Genomic DNA, 20,202 nt, shown 5'->3' with positions numbered 1-20,202 from the left:
ACTGGATCCTGGAATTCCTGACAGGCCTCCCCCAGTTGGTAAGGGTAGGTAACAACACATCCGCCACACTGATTCTCAACACAGGGGCCCCTCAGTGGTGTGTGCGCAGACCCCTCCTGTACTCCCTGTTCACTCATGGCTGCACGGCCAGGCACGACTCCAACACCATTAAGTTTGCCGATGACACAATAGCGGTAGGCCTGATCACCGACAACAATGAGACAGCCTATAGGGAGGTCAGACACCTGGCCGTGTGGTGCCAGGACAACAACCTCTGCCTCAACGTGATCAAGACAGAGGAGATGATTGTGGACTACAGGAAAAAGAGGACCGAGCATGCCCCCATTATTATCGACAGGGCTGTATTGGAGCAGGTTGAGAGCTTCAAGTTCCTTGGTGTCCACATCACCAACAAACTGACATGGTCCAAGCACACCAAGACAGTCGTGAAGAGGGTCACGACAAAACCTATTCCCCCTCAGGAGACTGAAAAGATTTGGCATGGGTCCTCAGATCCTCAAAAAGTTCTACAGCTGCACCATCAAGAGCATCCTGACTGGTTGCATCACTGCCTGGTATGGCAACTGCTCGGCCTCTGACCGCAAGGCACTACAGAGGGTAGCTTCCTGCCATCCAGGACCTCTACACCAGGCGATATCAGAGGAAGGCCCTAAAAATTGCCAAAGACTCCAGCCACCCTAGTCATAGACTGTTCTCTCTGCTACTGCACGGCAAGCAGTACCGGAGCGCCAAGTATGTTTCCAAGAGGCTTCTAAACAGCTTCTACCCCCAAGCCATAAGACTCCTGAACATCTAATAAAATGGTTACCCAGACTATTTGCATTGGTCCACCCCCCCACCCCCTTCCCCCCTCTATTACACCGCTGCTACTCTCTGTTGTTATCATCTATGCATAGTCACTTTAATAACTCTACCTACATGTACATCTTACCTCAACTAACCGGTGCCCCCGCACATTGACTCTGTACCTGTACCCCCTGTGTATAGTCTCACTATTGTTATTTTACTGCTGCTCTTTAATTACTTGTTACTTTTATTTCTTACTCATATTTTTTTTTAACTGCATTGTTGGTTAGAGGCTCATAAATAAGCATTTCACTCTAAGGTCTACACCTGTTGTTTTCGGAGCATGTGACTAATAAAATTAGATGTCATTTGATTTGAGTCTTCTTGGGTATGACGCTACAAGCTTGGCACACCTGTATTTGGTTAGTGTCACCCATTATTTTCTGCAGATCCTCTCAAGCTCTGTCAGGTTGGAAGGGGAGCGTCACTACACAGCTATTTTCAGGTCTCTCCAGAGATGTTCGATCGGGTTCAAGTCTGCGCTCTGGCTGGGACACTCAAGGACATTCAGAGACTTGTCCCGAAGCCACTCCTGCATTGTCTTGGCTGTGTGCTTAAGGGTCATTGTGCTGTTGGAAGGTGAACCATCGCCCCAGTCTGAGGTCCTAAGCAGGTTTTCATCAAGGATCTCTGTGTACTTTGCTCCGTTCATCTTTCCCTCAATCCTGACTAGTCTCCCAGTCCCTGCCGCTGAAAAACATCCCCACAGCATGATGCTGCCACCACCATGCTTCACCGTAGAGATGGTGCCAAGTTTCCTCGAGACATGACGCTTGGCATTCAGGCTAAAGAATTCAATCTTGGTTTCATCAGAACAGAGAATCTTGTTTTTCATGGGTTGAGAGTCCTTTATGTGCCTTTTGGCAAACTCCAATAGGGCCGTCATGTGCCTTTTACTGAGGAGTGGCTTCCATCTGGCCACTCTACCATAAAGGCCTGATTAGTGGAGTGCTGCAGATATGGTGTTCCTTCTGGAAAGTTCTCACATCGCCACAGAGGAACTCTGTCAGAGTAACCATCGGGTTCTTGGTCACCTCCCTGACCAAGGCCCTTCTCCCCCAATTGCTTATTTTGGCCAGGCAGCCAGTTCTAGGAAGAGTCTTGGTGGTTCCAAACTTCTTCTCTAAGAATAGCCACTGTCTTCTTGGGGACCTTATAGGCTGCAGCAATTTTTTGGCACCCTTCCCCAGATCTGTGCCTCGACACAATCCTGTCTCGGAGCTCTACAGACAATTCCTTCAACCTCATGACTTGTTTTTTGCTCTGACATGCACTGTCAACTGTGGTACCTTTACTTAGACAGTTGCGTGCCTTTCCAAATCATGTCCAATGAATTCAAGTTGCAGAAACAACAAAGATAATCAATGGAAACAGCATGTACCTGAGCTCTATTTCTTGTCTCATAGCAAAGGCTCTGAATACTTAGCTAAATAAGGTATTTCTGTTTTGCATTTTTAATACATTTGCAAAATGTGTCATTATGGGATATTGAGTGTAGATTGAGGAGGACAAACATGTATTTAATAAATTTAAAATAAGTCTGTAAAGTAAAAGAAATTGGTTAAAGTAAAGGGGTCTGAATGTTGTTTTCTGAATGCACTGTATTTTTATCAATACATTACAATTATACAATAGGCCTCCTGAGACAAACAGAACTGATGGCACAGTAACTTTATTCAGAAACAAAGAGTAACCATAAAAAAAAGAGAAACATAAGCATGTATAAATAAAACCATCTGGAGTTTCCAGTTTAAATTATTACCGGTAAACACATCTGACAATTGATAGGCTACATAAACATCACACTGATGGAGTAGACTACACAAACATCACATTATAAATGCTTGCATTTACAGTCTCTGAGTTCACATACTGGATCACTGATAGTATGACATTAATACACTAAGACACTTCCTCATTAAGTTGGCTGTCCTTTTCGTACACAGAACACTTAAGAGCGTTTGTGAATATACATATGGTACATTTTGTCTTGAAAATACTGTACCACTATTATAAGCGCTTGCACTTTGGTAGTTTTGTTCAGAGACAACCACACTGCTTTTTCAAATAGGGATTTGCAATGCTTTGACAATTGAATAGGGGAGAAGTGGTATGCACGTCCTGTCCTAATCGCACAAGCTGAACTATTACAGAAATACAAAAGTGCATTTATCTACACATCTTCTGTACACAATATTAAAGGTAATTGCTTAGTGTATGATATGTTCATACTGTGTTTAATACTGCGGTTGGCATTTGGAGAACTGGACAAGTTGAATCACATTCCCTCTTGTACAGATAGACATTTTAGTCAGTTAGCAGACGCTGTTATCCAGAGCGACTTACATGAAACATTTGGGTTAAGTGCTTTGCTCAATGGCACATCAAACAATTTTTTCACCTAGTCGGCTCAGGTATTCGAACCAACGACCTTTCGGTTACCGGCCCAAAGCTCTTAACCACTAGACTACCTGCCGCCACTATGCAAGTGATTTTGTTGATGTAACATATTTACTTTATATTTGGACAATTGCAACATGTAACATAAAAGGAAAACTCTGCTTAAGCAAAGACCCATATTAGCTTCGCATGACATAAAAGGATCAATTAGGAAGTGACCTCCAGGCAGAGTGTGATCATTTCAAACCATTTCCAGAAGCCTATGGTGTAGCGGCCTTACGGAAGACCTTTTCGTTGCCCATTTAAGAGAAAAACACTCAAAATCATATTGACAAAAATAACCTCTGCATGTTTAAATTCTCACTTAATACTCCACCGGGACTTTTTTTTAAAGTCTATCATCACATTTTCACATGTAAATCAGGTTCTGTAAAACATTTAGTGGGTGGATGATAAGGCAAGTTTACCCCAAACAAAGCATCATTGACCTGCACTGTACAGTGTGCCTGTCCTTCTACACCAGGGGTGTCAAACTCATTCCATGGAGGGCAAATTGTCTGCTGGTTTCTGTTTTTTCCTTTCAATTATGACCTATAGGGAGTGCCTTACTAAATCAGTGACCTTAATTCATCAATCAAGTATAAGGGAGGAGCGAAAACCAGATAACACTCAGCCCGCCGTGGAAGGAGTTTTACACGATCATGATCCATACCACCATTCCAGCATCATGTCCACTACACCATCATGTCCACTACACCATGATCTGTTGTGTTACAAACACCGTGTAACGCATACAGATTCCATCTGGTCTGGGGACTTTTGACATTGCACATCTTCCACAGAAAGATTCCCATAGTGATGTCAGAGACAACTTCCTCTGTTCAGTTTCCTGTAATTATTTTGGTGGAGGCCTCACATGACGGACCACTTTCTTCTCGTACACGGTCCTCATGGACTTTTCCACCTGTTTGAGGAACACCTGGGGAATCCGACCACACAGGGTGTTGACAGTGTCCAGAAACTTGGTCTGGAGGGGATAGAACAGCGACTGGAACAAGTTGTCCTCAAAGGGGTACTATGAAACAGAACCATTGCATGCCTCAGGGTTAGACACCAGTAGTGGTAGCTTATCAATCCACACAGAAATCAACAGTACCATTGCCTACTGTAGGCACTGTAGAGGGGGATGCATATAAATCATATCATCTGGCTAATAAAAGGCATATCTATGGACAGCAGAGGGGGCTGATGTTGCTGTGAGACAAGGATTTCCTTATGTAAACATGTCCACAGCGTTTGCTGTCCAAGGAGAAAAGGACAAAGGAAACAATAATCCACTAAAATAAGTAGGTTATTCTTACCTCGTGTATTGCATCATAAACTACTTTAAAGGCTGGTTGCTTGTCGTCGTGATACACTCCGCGGTTCCCATGGAGAATGGACACACCTTCCTCCTCAGCTCCTTTACAGTTGCTCCCATACATGCAGTGATCAGGCCTGTAGTTCCACTGGCATGGGAAGGTGTACAGACACTCTGCAAACACACCGTTATACGTCTGTTACATCAGATTTCTGCACAATGTCCCAAAGATTACCAGTGTATACTCTCTCTGATACCAGTATTGTTACTGCCAAAGAGCATTTAGAAAAAAATAAACCTAATGACTTCAACGTGCAATGCTAATCGCTCAGGACCCTTCTAAGTTTTGCTTTACTGACTTAACAATTATCAAATTGCTTGCTTTACAAGGATTGTAGTCCTTTTAAACTGTATCAAATCCTGGCTTGTGAAGGGAGAATAACACCAACAGAGTATCCCCTTAAACCAGAAACATGGGTACACGTAAAAGAGAAAGATCAGACATGTTTCCATGGCGAGGCAGATATTACACAGTGACTGGCTGCTCCCACCACATGGCCCTGTTTTTCCATTTGGGGATGCTGCTATGGGAATGGTTATTTCCTGGACAGGTTCTAATCATGTTGTCAGACAAACAATGCTCCTGCCAAGTCTACTTAAGGCTTGGAACACTTAATACCCATCTCGCAGACTGCACCTGTGTCAATCTGCTGCTGCAGCCACAGGCTTGTTTAGTTCCACAGCGTTGACTTAATTCAGGAGAGTTATTTCTTGTGGCTGTATTAGAGAAAACCAATACCTACACCTGCTTGAAGGAATTAAATTGAATTCCGTAGAAGCTGACAATCAGGCAAACACCCTTTGGAATTACATGTTGGGGAAACATTCTAATTTGATACAGGCCTAAGTACAGTTAATGCTCTAACTGTCATCATGAATGGCGGTGACATTATATACAACTTTATTTTCCTATTTGTAGTTGACAATTTCTTCCAAATCAATGACAGCACTCTGCTACATTGAGGAAGAGAGAGGGAGGCAGAGTGTACCAGGGACCAGTTTTTCAAAAGCATCTTAAGGCTAATAAGTTCATCGTTAGAACCTTCGAAGGAGCGGTTTCCCAAAACCATTGTCATGACGTTGGCCTCTTTTGGTACAGGGAGGACAGTTGACCCCTCCCTTTTGCACACAATCCACCCTGTGTGTAAAGGGTCGTAAAAACTCTAAAATTCCAGGAGAGTCTCTGGCCACATGGCCCATAGAGAGACACAGGAAATTCTTCCAACTCATAGAATTGGAGAGCCAAGCGACATTTTGTGTTCTGGAGAAGGTATGGAAGATTGGTGAAGAATCCAGCTACGAACTGATCCGCTTGGTACCATTTTGTGATACTCAGAAGAGACAATATAGCCATATTACCATAAAACTGTTTATATAATAGACTCAGTTTAAGACTTGCATCATATGGGTGTATGGAATGTATTAATAAGGATAAAGCTTTTGTAAGACATTGAGATGCTATGTACTGATGTAATGTAATAGAATTGTATTTCTGTAACCAAATCTAACTTAGTCATAGGCACGCCCCCAGGGACCCATACAGGACCAGGCGTCATTTGACAAGCTGTTCTATGGGCACTATAAAACACCCCCGGATTTACATTTCTTCAGACCAGGCCTACACTCCGTTGGCTAATAGGTTTTACCTTCCAATTCCTCTACTGAAAGTGAACCATACCACGTGGTTAACTTTTAGACTATCGATACTGACAGAATAAGAACAAGTCTTTGATATTAATTATTAGTCTGCAGCTAAGTAAATTATATCATTGAACGCGAAGACCAACGAACCAACCATTCGATGACGACATTAATGAATGTCGCTCTGAAAGATCCATTCTAACCGAGAGAGAGAGAGAGAGAACGCGGACAAAACTCCCCAACAGAACTACTCTCCAACAAGAATCAGAACGACACACTGAGCGTAAATATATATTGATTGCAATTGTTCCCGAATGAGTGAGCCTTCAATTGTCAATTGTTAATATTAATGAACCCTGTGTAACTTCTCAGCCGACCTTTTATGATCCATTGTTCAACAGGCCGACCTGCCTGTTTAGCCAGTAGGGCACATTCCGATACCAATCCTTTGTGACGATAATGACTGTTTGTATGTTTTTCTGTTAATTACTTAGTGTAGTAAATAAATGATTTTAAGACAATTGATGTATGGATGATTTTAGTAAAGACTGGGTTCGTGCAGATACAACAATTTACGACGTTTGGTATGAGACTGGACTAGAGGTAAAATACACCAATTAAACTAGAAGATAATCTGCCTATACTATAATAGAATATAATATTATAGTACAGGAAAGTTATATTAGGAAAATTATAGCTTTGTAATCTGAATATTCTCCTTGGTGCCCCGATCTCCTAGTTAATTACAATTAAATGATTAATCAGTTTAATCGCGTGATAATAATTACAGGGAGCTAATTGATAAACATATCTTCCGTTTAATGGTACCCCCAAAGACACGACACCATCATTATTGACGTTGCACTAGAAAGCACTCGTAATCAAACGCCAGCCTCAGACCACTCGTAGACAGCTAAGTGCGTCGTTAGATGCTTTTTTTGCCCTCCCGCATCACTTTCTACACAAAAGATTTAAGCTAAACATACAATCACATGGTTTATCGTTTCCCTGTGACTGCTGATAACTTCAGAACAAAATTCACTACAAATACAAAGTTGCCAATATCTTTGCAATTGATACAAACAAGCAACATATATTTGAATGCATATGATAAATGCATTAAAAAATAAATACATTAGGGAAAGAGGCATACCTAGTCAGGTGCACAACTGAACACATTCAACCGAAATGTGTCTTTCGCATTTAACCCTGAATCAGAGAGGTGTGGGGGCTACCTAAATTGACATCATCGGCGCCCGGGGAACAGTTGTTGTTGGGGATTAACTACATTGCTCAAGTGTAGAATGGCAGATTTTTAGGCATTACTGTACATACAGTTGAAGTCGGAAGTTTACATACACTTAGGTTAAACCACTCCACAAATTTCTTGTAAACAAACTATAGTTTTGGCAAGTCGGTTAGGACATCTATTTTGTGCATGACACAAGTCATTTTTCTAACAATTGTTTACAGACAGATTATTTCAGTTATTATTCACTGTATCACAATTCCAGTGGGTCAGAAGTTTATATACACTAAGTTGACTGTGCCTTTAAACAGCTTGGAAAATTCCAGAAAATGTCATGGCTTTAGAAGCTTCTGATAGGCTAATTGACATCATTTGAGTCAATTGGAGGTGTACCTGTGGATGTATTTCAAGGCCTACCTTCAAACTCAGTGCCTCTTCACTTGACATCATGTGAAAATCATCAGCCAAGACCTCAGAAAAAAAATGGTAGACCGCCACAAGTCTGGTTCATCCTTGGGAGCAATTTTCAGATGCCTGAAGGTACCACGTTCATCTGTACAAACAATAGTAAGTATAAACACCATGGGACCACGCAGCCGTCATACCGCTCAGGAAGGAGACGCTTTCTGTGTCCTAGAGATGAACGTACTTTGGTGCAAAAGTGCAACTCAATCCCAGAACAACAGCAAAGGACCTTGTGAAGATGCTAGAGGAAACTAGGTACAAAAGTATCTATATCCACAGTAAAACGAGTCCTATAATCGACATAACCTGAAAGGCCGATCAGCAAGGAAGAAGCCACTGCTCCAAAACCGCCATAAAAAAGCCAGACTACGGTTTGCAACTGCACATGAGGACAAAGATCATACTTTTTGGAGAAAATGTCCTCTGGTCTGATGAAACAAAAATAGAACCGTTTGACCATAATGACCATCGTTATGTTTGGATGAAAAACGGGGAGGCTTGCAAGCCGAAGAACACCATCCCAACCGTGAAGCACAGGGGTGGCAGCATCATTTTGTGGGGGCGCCTTGCTGCAGGAGGGACTGGTGCACTTCACAAAATAGACGCAATCATGAGGAAGGAAAATTATGTGGATATATTGAAGCAACATCTCAAGACATCAGTCAGGAAGTTAAAGCTTGGTCGCAAATGGGTCTTCCAAATGGACAATGACCCCAAGCATACTTCCAAAGTTGTGGCAAAGTGGCTTTAGGACAACAAAGTCAAGGTATTGGAGTGGCCATCACAAAGCCTGACCTCAATCCTATAGAAAATTTGTGGGCAGAACTGAAGAAGCGTGTGCGAGCAAGGAGGCCTACAAACCTGACTCAGTTACACCAGCTCTGCTAGGAGGAATGGACCAAAATTCACCCAACTTATTGTGGGAAGCTTGTGGAAGGCTCCCCGAAATGTTTGACCCAAGTTAAACAATTTAAAGGCAATGCTACCAAATACTAATTGAGTGTATGTAAACTTCTGACCCACTGGGAATGTGATGAAAGAAATAAAAGCTGAAATAAATCAATCATCCTCTCTACTATTATTCTGACATTTCACAATCTTAAAATAAAGTGGTGATCCTAACTGACCTAAGACAGGGAATTCTTACTAGGATTAAATGTCAGGAATTGTGAAAAACTGAGTTGAAATGTATTTGGCTAAGGTGTATGTAAACTTCAGACTTCACCTGTACATTTCATGTTCAATAAATTGAGTTCTATTTTCCTACTTGTAGGCTACTGACTGTAATTTGTTTCATATTTTATAATGTGTGTGCAATGATGTAGCAAATCAGTGATTTAATGCATTTTTATTGGTTAAGCATTAGAATAAGCCACCTCAATATTTGCAGCCATAGGTGGTAAAATCTCTTTCTAGGAGCTGATCTGTCGTCAGTATTGTGAAATAATTGGAATGTTAAGGTAAGATTTGAATTGAGAAAGCTGACCCGAGAGCAGCGCTGCCTTTCTTTCGATCCTATCAGTATCGACAAATGCTCCAACAACACACTTAGCGACTGTTCTCTCTGCATGGTGTTCTGGGAAAGGCGTGTTACATCTTCGGCTGCTGAAGGAAAGATGCATCGTTAAAAACACTCGTAACCCTAAGTTCCATCGCTATCGGGGAACCGGGCCAAGATTTGTAGTGGAAGAGAGAGGGAGGAAGAGTGTGCCTGAGTTGTAGTGGAAGAGAGAAGGAGGACAAGTGTACCTGAGTTGTAGTGGAAGATGATATTTAAGAGATCTTGGTCACCCCAGGTGATGTGATTCTTGTACTTCTGGTAGAGTGGGTGGAGGAGGTCCTCCCATGACAGGCCACTGGGTATCATGCTGTTCTGGAATAGGAAAAAGGACTGGTTTACTCCACCGCCAAGGGAGTAGCTACACATCAAACACTACAGAAATGCCCAATTTAAAAAAAGAGCAAAGTTCGAGTTTTTGACAAGAATTGCCCATGTTACAATTTCTACTGCTCTTTCTTGGTTGCAGAGAGATGCCAACTTGAGCTTGAATGTGCTGAAGCACTGCTTTAATGCGAGTGTGGCGATCGCAGAGCCTCAGTCTACTCTACTCTACTCTGAGCACTCAGATTGTTGACGCTGACTGCCAATAAGTGACACATCTGTTGCTGGTTGGGTTCAGATAGATACGATTGATTGATAAAACCAATCTCCTTGTAGCTTTCAGGTGGAAAACAGGGCAGGCATGACCAAAATACCAAACGGAGATGACCAAAAGGCTGATTGATGATGTTCCTTACTTTGAACAGAGTGCTTCGTATCCTTGTGAGGTTCATCAGCATGACTCCTGAGTTGACCCCGGTGACCCCGTAGAAGGGATGGCGTGCAAAGCGGCTATACCAGCCTATTTTAGGGATCTCATGCTCTGGGGCCATAGCAGCCAGCTGGGTGGTGTTGAAGGCCTTGAGGAAACTCCACATATCATCCATGGGCCTGAGGAACAGCACATCTGTATCCACGTAGAGTAAAGAATCTACATCCTTCAGGATCACCTGTTAGGACAATAATCATGTGTAGGTTACTATCAGAATAATTCATTTCCTCTTATTCCAGTGATGGTACAAAATGCATACACACCACCGTTCAAAAGTTTGGGGTCACTTAGAAATGTCCTTGTTTTCCATGAAAACATACATGAAATGAGTTGCAAAATAAATAGGAAATATTGTCAAGACGTTGACAAGGTTATAAATAATGATTTTTAATTTAAATAATAATTGTGTCCTTCAAACTTTGCTTTTGTTAAAGAATCCTAAATTTTCAGCAATTACAGCCTTGCAGACCTTTGGCATTCTAGTTGTCAATTTGTTGAGGTAATCTGAAAAGATTTCACCTCATGCTTCCCGAAGCACCTCCCACATGTTAGATTGACTAAATGGGCACTTCTTACGTACCATACTGTCAAGCTGCTCCCACAACAGCTCAATAGGGTTGAGATCCGGTGGCTGTGCTGGCCACTCCATTATAGACAAAATACCAGCTGACTGCTTCTACCCTAAATAGTTATTGTATAGTTTGGAGCTGTGCTTTGGGTCATTGTCCTGTTGGAGGAGGAAATTGGCTCCAATTAAGCGCTGTCCACAGGTTATGCCTGGCATTGCAAAATGGAGTGATAGCCTTCCTTCTTCAAGATCCCTTTAACCCTGTACAAATACCCCACTTTACCACCACCAAAGCACCCCCAGACCATCACATTGCCTCCATCATACTTGACAGATGGCATTAAGCACTCCTCCAGCATCTTTTCATTTTTTTCCGCATCTCACAAATGTTCTTCTTTGTGATCTGAACACATCAAACTTAGATTTGTCTGTCCATAACACTTTTTTCCCAATCTTCCTCTGTCCAGTGTCTGTGTTATTTTGCCCATCTTAATCTTTTCTTTTTATTGGTCAGTCTGAGATATGGCTTTTTCTTTGCAACTCTGCCTAGAAAGACAACATCCCGGAGTCGCCTCCTCTTTGTTGACATTGAGACTGGTGTTTTGCAGGTACTATTTAATGAAGCTGCTGTCAAACAGTTTGCTCTGTTCTGTGAAGGGAGTAGTACACAGTGTTGTATGAGATCTTCAGTTTCTTGGCAATTTCTTGCATGGAATAGCCTTTATTTCTCAGAACAAGAATATACTGATGAGTTTCAGAAGGAAGTTCTTTGTTTCTGGCCATTTTGAGCCTGTAATCGAACCCACAAATGCTGATGCTCCAGATACTCAACTAGTCTAAAGAAGGACAGTTTTATTTCTTCTTTAATCAGAACAACAGTTTTCAGTTGTGCTAACATAACTGCAAAAGGGTTTTCAATAAGCCTTTTAAAATTATAAAACTTAGCTAACACAACGTGCCATTGGAACACAGGAGTGCTGATAATGAGCCTCTGTACGCCCATGCAGATATTCCATTTTATTTTTTATTTTTTTTTAAATAATAAAAATGCTGTTTCCGTATACAATAGTCATTTACAACATTAACAATGTCTTTACTGTATTTCTTATAAATTTGATGTTATTTTAAATTGACTTAAAAAAAAAATATAAAATTAAACAAGGACATTTCTAAGTGACCCCAAACTTTTGAACGGTAGTGTATATGGGATTACTTTTTTTCTTTAACTAGGCAAGTCAGCTAAGAACAAATTCTTATTTACAATGATGGCCTACACCGGCCAAACCCGGATGACGTAGGGCCAATTGTGCGCAGCCCTATGGGACTCCCAATCATGGCAGGTTGTGATACAGCCTTCGACTCCAGGGTGTCTGTAGTGACGCCTCTAGCACTGAGATGCAGTGCCTTAGACCACTGCGCCACAATGGCTTGACGGAAGATTACAATCACAAAGCAATCTGTTCCTGATGAGAATCAAATAGCACTCGGCTCCTGCAAAGTATAGAGTTTGTGTTGCATCATCTGCCAATCAATAAAGTTGAAGACATGGATTGCTTACCACTTTTTACAACGGTGCAATATGTACAAAAACAAAGCAATGTGTGCACACGGTTTGATGATTCAAAGATTGTCCATTAAAACATCAATGAATGGCCACGGCAATGCTTTAATTAAGTTATTGAATTAAATCTCTGGGGATTGCTTGTTTGTTAAGTAACGGTCAATGGGTATGAATAAAGCCATATATTATCATACTGAGGTAACTGATTATATACCAACAAGTAAAACCCATCATAAAGTATTGATACTATTATTACCTGGGTAATAATTAAAATGCAAATCAATTTATAACATTTTTGACATGTGTTTTTCTGGATTTCTTTGTTGTTATTCTGTCTCTCACTGTTCAAATAACCCTACCATTAAAATTGTAGACTGATCATTTCTTTGTCAGTGGGCAAACGTACAAAATCAGCAGGGGATCAAATACTTTTTTCCCTCACTGTATCAGCCTGTGTAAATCAAGCTAAACGTATCTAATAGAAAATGCATTGGGGTCAGGATGCAGCCCAGAGTGGCATGGTACTAATAAAACCGACGACATGGGCAATTACCTTAACACATTTTCTAATGAATATAGCTTTATCAGTTTCAAGAATCAGTTCATATGTTTGATAGATATGATTCAAATCAAAGTTTATTGGTCACGCACACAGATTTGCAGATGTTGTCGCAGGTGTAGCGAAATGCCTATGTTTCTAGCTCCAACAGTGTAGTAATTATGATTAGGTACACAGAGAGATAAGAGAGACGATGTGCTGCAGCCTTACAGGGAGAAACAGCCTCTGGGCCGCGCAGGGCTTGAACAGCTTTTTCCATTCCTCTGCATTCCCCACAGAGAACGTGATTGGGTAGATACTGTACTGGAACTTGTTTGTGATAGCATGGGGCCACTGGCTCAGCTGAAAGAGAAACTACACAAAGTTACTAAACATCATCATTTGCTGTGAGAGGTAGCACAGCCATTTTTAGATGCAATCACAGGAAGTCTCATTTAATTTCCAAAGAAACAAAAGCACAATTTGAGCGCATTTTCAAAAGGTTGAGTCAAGAGGTGTAGAGGAGAGGGATCACTGAGAGAGCAAATGGAAATATTCATTATTCTGACACATGATACACCCCTGAGAGTTCAAGTCTACATAAACACCTAAGGAAGTTCTTGTAAACCAATTAAGTAATGTCTTTACAGTAAGTGCAGCGGTGTTGTACATTGACCATAATGCTGCCAGTTATTGCTATAACTATACCCAACTCCCAGTTAAACTAAAAGAAACAAAAGGTGGTAGAAAATATGAATCCCATTCTGTCCAAGCCTGAGGGTTACCCCCTCAAAGTCAACACTGCTGTCACACATAGAAGCCTACGATTTTCTGCTCTCTTAGACACTCAAGCCCTCCATAATCATCAACATTATTAAACAATTTGGCCATGAGATAAAGATCAGTGTGAGGAGCAGGCAGGATTTCTACTGACGAGGTGCACAGATCAAAGGTCAGAAACCTTTTTAGCTTGCTTCTAACTCCTTTTTCACCAGCACAGGCCGGATGCGAAACATTCCATCTCACATGCTACTAACTTTTGGGTTTAACCAACTCATCTTCCTGGCTAGCATGAAGCCAATTACAAAGGGGAGGTTCCCCCGATGGTAAACATACCATTACCCATAAACACACAAAGGGTATGTATCCCCATGCATGCACAGTGTTTTCGTTTATGTAGGCCGGGGCTCACCAACCCTGTTTATGGAGAGCTACCCTCCTGTAGGTTCACTCCAACCCCAGTTTTACCTAACCTGGTTCAGCTTATCAAGCAGCTAATTATTAGAATCAGGTGTGCTAGATTAGGGTTGGAGCTAAAACCTACAGCACGGTAGCTCTCCAGGAACAGGGCTGGAGAGCCCTGATGAAGGCAATATACCTTCAGGTTTACAGCTACACAGTAGCATAAGACATTGACTTTTGTAAAGCTTGAGTCGTGAATAAACTAACGGTGACTGAAAACTTGCATGGTTAATGCGGTGAGGCAAACGTCTGGGGGATATAAGATCCAACCTTGAGATAAAAGGGTCTGATGCCTGTAAGGCGTTAGAGGGCAAGTGAGAGGGAGATCAAAAAAGGTTAGATCTGTTTTGTTTGTTTGTTTGTTTAACATGCTAATACTCCGATCTGGCAGTGAATGTCATCTATTACTGAGCAGGGAAGAACATTAAACAAGATACTGTCAGTATGAAAAGCATGAGAGTCTTTGAAAATATTCAAATAGTCCTATATTTCATTGAGAATTACAGTGGTCCTTTTCTAGAAACATACCGTACCTAAAGCCTAGATCATGTACTTTGTTAAGGGGATACTTACCCCCTTTTCAAACTGTGAGGTCAAGGGGTCCTCTGCAAAGATGTGGAATTTGATACTCTTGATGCTGAAGAGGAGGGCTGACTTGACCATGGTGAGCGTCTCATCCAGACGGTTCCCACAGGCCACCACGGCCAGGTGCATGACCTCGTCAGCACGGGCGCGCTTCGATGCAGGCCGGCCCACTCCCATGTCACTCCTCTGTCTGCTACAGGGATACACACAGGGGCAACAAGTATGAGACTCTAAGCTTACGGAAGGCTCCTCAGGCCTGCTCATCAACTGTCAACAGAATGGCAGAGCCGAGCCGCTGCATAGCAATGCTGATACTTCTTCATGGACATGTCAACGGCCATGAGAACAGATCTGAACATGACAGGACGTGGCTTAGACACATATTCCAGACAGTACATAATCACACTGTTTCTACTGACAGACAGCTAACCAATATGTTCATATTCAAGGCCTCCTACAAGTCATATGCTCAGGGTGAGCAGCACTCCCTCACCATACCCTTCTCCCTCTCCTGTAGTGTAGGTCTGTATATACCCACTGGGCTTTGTTCTCTCATGTTCAAGGCCAAGTCGTTTCTATAGCTGACATAAAAATGCTCGCTGCACAGCAACAGAGACTGCCATTGAATTCAAATGGATTCAGCAGAGCAGAATAAATCACATTCTGAAAAAGAAAAATGTGTATAGCTCAACGTAGAACTAGACCTAAATCCTCAAGTTGCATTTTATGTGCACACCGTATGGGATGGTTTTTATGATGTGTGTAAATGTAAACATTATCATACGCAAAGGAAGAATGGTCGCAAAATCCTTCTTTAGAACAAAGTATCCCTCATTTGTGTGAGGATTTTGGAAAGGAAACATACTATTCTGCCAGAGGAAAGTGCAACATCTACCCAAGAGCTTCATGTAGGCAAAGAATGTGTCTATTAGTCTAACAATCTGAAGGGGGAATCTGAAATTTGACAGGTGGGTTGCAGGACAGTCTCCAAGCGTGACACTTGGTTTTCTGCATGGTTGAGGGACAATCATGCAACACAGATTACGACGGATGGCAGAGCCTGTCCTCTAGGCTTTGATGGCAGAGGCTCTTTCAAGAACAATGTGTTTATGAACATGTACTGTGTACATTATTACTAGGGGGGAAATGATACACAAAACAATACTGAGGGAGAGGCATATTGTATTTTAACCTGCAACCTAACCATAAATGCTCAGCAAATGTGTTGTTCTATGATACATACTGCATTGCGTTATAGATGGCCTGGACCAGTGAAATGAATGTTGTGAACACAGTTAGTTAGACTAAACAAAGCCCCATTATTTATTGTAAGAAGAACATGCTGCTCATGTGAGGTAATCTTACATAGTGTTAGAACTATTTTCCACCCATCTGGAAACATTTTGACAAACTCAGACTAGCTCTAAAGGGATACAAGGACTGCACTAATTATTGACAACAGAGCACTGTGCCTACGTGGCCTTGGGCTCGCAACAATCTCTTTCAAATCATGAAGAAAGAGAAAACAGCTTTGAAGAGCAAAGTGACAATACAGCTTACCTTAATCAACAAATCTATCAAACATGACTTAAACTATTTAGAAATTCCATCAGATACGAGCCACTACTGCAATGCGCTGAAGGCTTGGATGAAACCTGTGTGAAGGGAATGCTATCAGAAGTTTTAGAAAAATCTGAAAATGTGTCCTCCCTATGCAAAATGGATTTCAAACAGAGGAGGCTGGTGGGAGAAGCTATAGGAGGATGGGCTTATGTCTGTAATGGAATGGTATCAAACATGTGGAAACCACGTTTGACTAGGTTCCATTCCAGCCATTACAATGAGCCTGTCCTCCTATAGCTCCTCCCACCAGCCTCCTCTGATTTCAATAATTCTTTGAGTGAATCATCACCCCTAGCTACATGCATTCTGTTTAACAGATTTCCCAGTTACTCAACGCCAACCTCTGCCAGGAGGTACTTAAGTGAGTGAGCTACCAAAAAGAGAGCTTTTTCCACCTGATGAGGCCCATGTAAGAAGTCTCTCAAACCTTGTCAGGATGCTCGGGTAAGCAGGGAGATTTCAAAGCCCTGCAGAAAGAGAGAGAGCAGTCTCCAGTCATCCAAGATGACATTTTTATAGCTTTACATAATGTCAGTGCAACGGAATACCTTGTTGGCCTCGGGGGACACTGTTTTACAGTATTCCAGATGATGGGGCAAGGAATTTGTTTAAAAAGGCTTATTAAATCAGATGTAATCATTGGGAGGAAAGTTTTTTTTAAATGGGGACAGTATCATGCATGACCTTTCCGTACACACTGTGTGAGACAGACTGAAAAATACCTGCTACATTGAGCCTGGATGTGAAACATCCATCAGCAGTGGAATACATTGACTAAAATAAGTGTTATTACAGTGTAATTGTCTACAACAAGATATTATGACTGTAGAATTTAGTGTGAGCTGGGACAGCTGATGCTATCTGTTAGGGAAGCAGCTCTTCTCCCTACTTTTATCCACAGGAAGCAGAGTGATACATCAAGAGGAAATGGTTTGATAAGGAAAGATGGGCATGTTTGTCTATTTAAAGGTGTGTAAGAGGAAGTCAGTTGAGTTTGAAGTGATGAAGATGGGAAAATTACACGAAAAAAAGAGGAAAGAGTAACCAAGACAACATAATAGCTTATATTTTATGGTAATTGTATGCCTCCCTTTCAGCCCTCCCCCTCACCAGAACCAATGATAAAGTGCCTGAAGCTAAGGGAGATGTGCAGTGGGTTTTTTTTTATCAGAGCGCTTACTGCTTTGTTTGCTAAACCTGCTTTAGTTATTTTCCTCCATCACCATTGGCCTCCACCCCATTTCTCTTATCAGTAGAGAGCACATGTGTGTGGGTGTGGTCACTGCCAGGAGACTATGGTCCAGTCTGAATGCTTTATAAATGCTTCCAACCAGATCACTGATCAAACAGGACATTGTAGGTGAAAGCAAGCTTTACAACAGAAAGTATTGCCTTTAGAACATTGCCTTTAGACTATCAAATCTGGGCTATTATCATATCAGTGACAACCATGACAGCGGAAATGGAAGGATGTTATGTTTTGGGAAAGAATTTGAGCAGGGCCCAAATTAGTATAATAGGAGACATAACAAAAAACAATTCCACACCTGGACAGACATAGTGAATGATGACAAACCATTGTCTAGCTATTGTCTGCAAGGCACAGGAAAGAGGGGATGATGGCCATTAGTTGAGGTCATCTATATTGGTCTACTTGGGCTTGTCTACTTCGAAGGGACATGGCATCACATTATACACATTGACAAGTTCAGTCTCTTGACTTAAAGGTGGAGAGTTCTAAAATATATGTAAAATGTATGCTCCTCAATCCCCAGTAGTGTAATGACTGGGTCTCCTTGTACTAATGTATATTCCATAATCTTAAACTCTCTCAAGGTGACCTTTAAACCTGTTAACCACAGGATTTAAAAAAGGGATAAACCCCAGAGACCGTGGGGTACAAAGGTCAGATTCGAGGTCAAACTATCAAATTGATTCCGTTGTTTACAAAGCTACACAATTATAATATTTTTACAACCCCAGACACTTCTTTGAGCTGATGTTGGGATTAAATATGCACACAACTCACTGTCATACATCCGTCAGTCACTTAGAAAAATACATGTGATAATAAAAATAGGATTTGAATGACAAAAACATGTTTGGTCCTCTCATGACTGATCAAGCCATTGTTTGGTGCCAACGTCCTTGAACATAATTGAGCCTATGTATATTTTTGATGGGGGGCACGTCTTCCTGAATGAATAAAGAGAGAAAGACAGGATACGTGTGGACTCATTCCATTACTTCCACAGGGAATAAAACCCATCTATCTCTGTAAGCAGATAGTCATGCAATCCGTATAAAGGTGCAAAAAAATCCCCATCTAACCTTTGAGACATCTTGCGTCTTTAAATGTGTTCCAAAACGTTGATGAAAAAAATAGGCGTGGAGAAAAAAAAACATGAATCACATCAACATTAGCAAGCGAGTAATGGTGCGATAATTCCTTACCTCTTTGCGATCGCATTGCCTCCTCTACTGGCTACTTTCGATACTTTTCGGTACGTGAGTGGTTGTTTGTGTGGAATGTGAAGTTCATCGGGAGTTTTTTTTGTTAACTTTGATGCAACATTGTTTCGAAGCCCCGAGAACTTCGGAAAATAGTTATCCTCCTCAACTTCTTTTAAAGGCGGATCGTCTGCAGCATTTCCTCCAAAAAAGTACAAAAGTAAAAAAACTCCAAAACAGACAGCGATCACAACAATTTTACAATGAATTCTCATCGTGGAAAATTGTTCTGATGATTTGGAGGAGCACAATATTCCTCTTTCATGTCTGTGAATACGCAATAACAGCTAGAGTTGACATTCTGTTACTACTCCGTTGCATTGCGCCGCAGATGACCCAGAGCGAAGAGGAGGAGCTTTCCACGTCCATGAACATCACTCAGTGGGAGTTTCTATATTCCCTTACCGTAATCTTTAGAAGAGAAGTGCCAGTGTTTTGTTTGACATCACAACGTGAACTCATCCATCACAATGCATCAGTAGCTATGTTTACATTAAAGCTGCAATATGCAGAAATCGCTCCGCCATTTCCTGGTTGCTAAAATTGTAATAGTTCGTCTAATCTAAGTTTATGTGACACAACAAGCAATGTTTAGTGTAGAGAATCATTGTACCATCTAAACCGTGGTGAAATATGTTTGAAATACCAAACATTGTATTTTCAGCTGTTTGAAGCTGGTGTACAAAACCGAAAGTAAAAGATACACAAACGAAACTTAAGAACGGGAAGCATAGAAATAGTGCACATAAAACAGATCCACAACTTCTTAGACTTGCTGTCAATGAGAATGACAGATCTATGTGAATTTGGTCAGGTTGCCCAAAAAGTGACATATTGCAGCTTTAACTTGTCCAGTGATTTTTTTGTCAACATTAAAAAAAAGTTTGCATAGAAAATAGATGTGATGATTGCCTGCTAGGTTGCTAGACGTAATCACGTCACACCTAAAGAAACCTTTTAAATCTAAAAAACCCAGTGTAGAATAAAAATGTAGTGGTTGAACTGTTACTCAATATACACAAGTATAGTTTTGTAGTGTTCAGTAGGGAAACAGTAGTGTTTCCAGTTGGAATCAGGTAGAGATTTATACCACTTGATGTTGGTAGTAAATATGTATCACAACCCTACAGCCAGACTACGCAGGCTTTTCGTGACCGCAG

At 41.4% G+C, this 20,202-nt stretch overlaps 1 protein-coding gene across 3 annotated transcripts; it reads right to left on the bottom strand.

Annotated features, from left to right (window-relative positions):
* Positions 1-2,523: 2,523 nt before the first annotated feature.
* On the bottom strand, positions 2,524-19,397 carry gxylt2 (glucoside xylosyltransferase 2). 3 transcript variants are annotated; one of them, XM_014133169.2, is made up of 8 exons: positions 18,986-19,191; positions 16,927-16,998; positions 14,897-15,101; positions 13,313-13,456; positions 10,341-10,592; positions 9,792-9,915; positions 4,629-4,801; positions 2,524-4,342 (listed from the first exon to the last, which is right to left on the bottom strand). In XM_014133169.2, the coding sequence occupies exons 2-8, from the start codon at positions 16,938-16,940 to the stop codon at positions 4,163-4,165; spliced, it is 1,092 nt and encodes a 363-aa protein (XP_013988644.1). In that variant the 5' UTR covers positions 16,941-16,998; positions 18,986-19,191; the 3' UTR covers positions 2,524-4,162. The 3 variants fall into 3 exon arrangements, with proteins under 3 accessions (XP_013988644.1, XP_013988641.1, XP_013988642.1); XM_014133166.2 differs by lacking the exon at positions 16,927-16,998 and having other exon boundaries at positions 18,986-19,397; XM_014133167.2 differs by lacking the exon at positions 16,927-16,998 and having other exon boundaries at positions 13,313-13,444; positions 18,986-19,396.
* Between the last annotated feature and the right edge of the window lie 805 nt (positions 19,398-20,202).

The sequence above is a fragment of the Salmo salar genome, chromosome ssa12 (assembly GCF_905237065.1).
Source record: "Salmo salar chromosome ssa12, Ssal_v3.1, whole genome shotgun sequence".
Taxonomy (NCBI): Eukaryota; Metazoa; Chordata; class Actinopteri; order Salmoniformes; family Salmonidae; genus Salmo; species Salmo salar.
The sequence above is the reverse complement of the archived record's forward strand: the minus strand, read 5'-3'. Positions and strand labels throughout refer to the sequence as shown.

Bases quoted from the DNA above. Each gene is read 5' to 3' on its own strand.
- gxylt2 (XM_014133166.2), bottom strand. From the start codon at position 19,257: ATGAGAATTCATTGTAAAATTGTTGTGATCGCTGTCTGTTTTGGAGTT. The intron at 13,457-14,896 runs GTAAGTATCCCC...AACTTTGTGTAG, and splicing joins CCTCACAGTTTGAAAAGGGG to TTTCTCTTTCAGCTGAGCCA. The intron at 10,593-13,312 runs GTAAGGCTGCAG...TTGTCCTAACAG, and splicing joins CCCAGAGGCTGTTTCTCCCT to GTGATCCTGAAGGATGTAGA.